The sequence below is a fragment of the Aptenodytes forsteri genome, unplaced genomic scaffold, assembly GCF_000699145.1.
Source record: "Aptenodytes forsteri isolate BGI_AS27 unplaced genomic scaffold, ASM69914v1 Scaffold231, whole genome shotgun sequence".
NCBI lineage: Eukaryota > Metazoa > Chordata > Aves > Sphenisciformes > Spheniscidae > Aptenodytes > Aptenodytes forsteri.
This window is the reverse complement of record NW_008796046.1, coordinates 2,460,332-2,463,888: the sequence shown is the minus strand read 5'-3', so window position 1 is coordinate 2,463,888 and position 3,557 is coordinate 2,460,332. Positions and strand designations below refer to the sequence as shown.

General features: G+C 41.4%; 1 protein-coding gene across 1 annotated transcript in view; it reads left to right on the top strand.

Annotated features, from left to right (window-relative positions):
* The window catches only part of PAK1 (p21 (RAC1) activated kinase 1), a 58,144-nt gene that overhangs the window by 34,147 nt on the left and 20,440 nt on the right, over window positions 1-3,557 (top strand). The window contains exons 5-7 of the mRNA XM_009286154.2: window positions 630-667; window positions 2,571-2,687; window positions 3,022-3,196. Coding sequence (XP_009284429.1) covers window positions 630-667; window positions 2,571-2,687; window positions 3,022-3,196 — 330 coding nt within the window. The remainder of the gene's footprint in view (window positions 1-629; window positions 668-2,570; window positions 2,688-3,021; window positions 3,197-3,557) is intronic.

The following is a 3,557-nucleotide window of genomic DNA, read 5'->3' as shown; positions in this document are numbered from 1 at the left end:
GTAATCGGAAGACCGTACCAGACCAGGGAGCTTCCTGGTGATGTCTCTGACCCGGGCCCCAGGGAGGCAGCAGACTTCCCTGTGGGACGGGTCCGGTCAGCATCCTTTTTAAGAGGATGGAGCCATGTCACCAGAACTGGTATTAATTAGGAAGGCTGCAGGCAGGGATAAAAGCACAAATCTTCCCCATATGTGCCTGGGTAGTCAAACAAGAAGCCCACCAGTTGACTCGTGGGGTCCTCTGTTGCTGTTCCAGGAAGTTTAGGTAGCTGAGACTGAACATCTTGCAGGTCTTGGGCTAGCTGCAGTGCCTCTACTGGTGATTTAGCCCATTGAAAATATTTTGTGTATATGGATGGAGGACAGTATTGATTCAGGTGTTGCTCTGGGAAATTCCACCCTCCTGCAGCAGGGATTTGGGGCCCCTGCATTTATCTGCAGAATTTTTTTACCCTCTATTCCCATATCTGTCATGTGTCAGCTTGTTCTGGGGAGCTGAAGGTAATGCCTAGGTTTGGGAGCAGCCTTTTTTCCTGCCGCTTCCGAAGGGAGCTTGTCCCTTTCTCCTCTCCCCACTGCTGCTGCGTTTACAACTCACTTATAAAGGCATTACTATCTGTCTCTTTCAGATAAATCAACAGAGGATTACAATTCATCAAATACGTTGGTAAGCCTTATATTCACATTCTGTCTCGAGTTTGGGGATTTAAAAACTTGTATAAAGTAGTTAGCTACATGTAAACTTTTAGTTTGCTTAGTGTTTTAAAATCTGAACTATATATATTTGTATAGTGAATACATGTTTATACAAACAGGCATGCTCCTTTCACTTTTTTCAACTGGGGGAGAATCAAGTAGGCAGAAGTAGCTTTTATTAGTGAATAGTGAATTAGTGAATTAATGAACAGAAATAGTTCTATTTGCATAGAAGTCGATCTGTTCCTGTACCTAGAATTTGATAAACACTCTGCTTTCAGGTTTTATATGTCTCTATAAACATCTGTGATATAACAAAGTTTAATGACTAACCTGCAAGGTGTGATTGATCAAAACTAATGTTGATTAGCATTGATTAACCAAACTAATCTCCAGCAGAAAAGGAAGTAAAAGGTTCTCCTCCTCTCTGCTTGACCTTTACTCTGTCCTTACCAGGGCAGGCACCACTCCTGTTTGTTTTGTTAGGAGACACAATACGCTGCCGTATGTGCGTGTGAGATGGAAGAAACAAAACTTTCAATTTAAGATGATTCACAAAACCCCACAATTCCCTCATCTCTTGTTTTCTCACTGCCATGCCATTATCTAGAGTTGGCTTGTTCTGCTCCCTTCCGGAGGCAGCGTATTCAGATCTGACCATTTAGAATTCTCTGCGAAAAGAAAAGGAGAATGTTTCTGCCATTGTTCATTATTACATGTCATTGTACGTCAAATCCTCAGGAGTTTACTCTATCTGAGGCTGTTGGATTTTAAAGTAAATCCTGAAAAAAGCAGTAGTTACCAGTCTACTGAGATAGCCTGATGTTTTTGGAAGACACTGGGTAACCTTTAATTTTGGGGTTACTCAGGAAATTCGCTGTATATAGGTGGTTTTTCTTGTTGCTTTTAACAGGCTAAGCTTTTAAGTTATGTACACTTTAGCAATTATATGTCAGGATGCTGGTGACTTCAGGTTCAGTGAAATACTATGTTGTTTTCCCCTCTTTCAGAGACAACTTTATTTCAATACTTTTTCCCCTGCCACTCTTAGGGAACTGATCATGCAGAAGCAGAACTGGTCTAGTGGGTTGATGATCTCGCCAAGTTTATTTTGAAATCTTTGTAGTGTAAAGGATGCCATTAACTTCAAATAAAATTAGTGTTAAATTTAAAAGGTTAAAAGTGACTTTGATTTCTAATCACAGTATTGCAAAAAATTCCAGATAATTAAAAAAAAAATTGGTCTTATTTTTCATAAAGCTTTCTTTTAGAAAGCGATTTTAAAAGGAATTTGAAAAGATTTTACCAGATTCTGCTTCCAAAATCTCTCATTACTTAGTTCTCAGTCACAATACCAAAGCTGGTGTTAACTTGACCTCCCAACATTTAGAGAAAACATTAAGATTTTGATGCAAATTAAAACATTTAAAGACTGAAATCTGAAATCTGCATGATTGGGGTTTGAAGCAAGCAGCAAAACAAGAGAGGCAACATAAATAGGTACAGATATTTCCAAACCCAGATGTTGTCCCCAGAATTGCTGGGTCTGCCGTGTGGGTGTTGGGAAGGCAGGGAGAGAGCCCAGGTGGGTCTCGAGTCCTTGGGAAGAGGATTGCCATCACACAGGCAGATGACAAGCTCTGTCTGAACAGTTGTGTCAGGCAGCGCTAGACCTGCCCCTCCATTTCCCACGAAGGCTCAGGATCTTTGGGGTTTGAGTTTTTCAGATATTGTAACTGGCTAGCCTGTTCTGGTTATTATTTTTCTGCACTTGCTTCAATGCAGTCTCTGTTAGGAGCTTAATCCAATGTTTGTGATTTTGTTATAACAAGCGATTGGGTTTTTATTTTTGCTATTTGTGTAACCACATGCAGAATGTGAAGGCTGTCTCTGAGACCCCTGCAGTGCCCTCAGTGTCTGAAGATGAAGATGATGAAGATGATGCAGCTCCACCCCCTGTGATAGCTCCACGACCTGAACACACAAAATCTGTGAGCAGAAATACTTACTTCAGCCCCTGCCGCTGCAGTCATGGTCGGGTCTTGACTGTGGCTCCTCATCCACGCTGCGTGGCATGGTGCTGAGCCCTTCTTGGGAGCAGGGGGGAGGAGGTGGGAGCCATTCCTTCTGGCAGAGCACCTTCGTATTATCACCTGCCTAGTTATGGCAGGGACAAGAGAGTCCTTGCTTAGTGACGTTAGCTGTTAACAAAGTTGCTATAGAAATGCATCCCTGACAACGACAAGAACAATAACAAGATGAATAGAAGTGTTTAAGTCTTTATCTGATTTGTATTAATATGTATGTTTTTCTCAACAAAATTAGATATACACCCGCTCTGTGATAGACCCCCTTCCTCCTCCTACCAGAGATGTGGCGACCTCTCCTATTTCTTCTCCCTCGGAAAACAGCACAACAGTGCCTGACATGCTGGTCAGGAACACGGAGAAACAAAAGAAAAAGCCAAAAATGTCAGATGAAGAGATCTTGGAAAAATTAAGTATGTCCTTTTTTTTTTGTTTGTTTTTTTGTTTTTTGTTTAAATTAAATTCCAGGTCCTGCTTTGTTGATTTCTCAAAATCTTAATAAGCTGAAATGTTTTGACGTTCCCATTTTGAGATCCCTTACTGAAGACATTGCATTGTGACTGTGTGCCAAAATTGGGGGCAGATGTAAGGGGGGGAGCATAAATGTAAGCCAGGCACCTGTGATGCCAACTGAAGTCCCCGGGGAGTTACAGATCCTCAGGCTCTGCAAAACAAGCACTGAATAAGTAACATCTATTTAACTATGAAGTGTGAGATTGTTCCACATCTTAGAATCATAGAATCATTGAGGTTGGAAAAGACCTCTAAGATCAT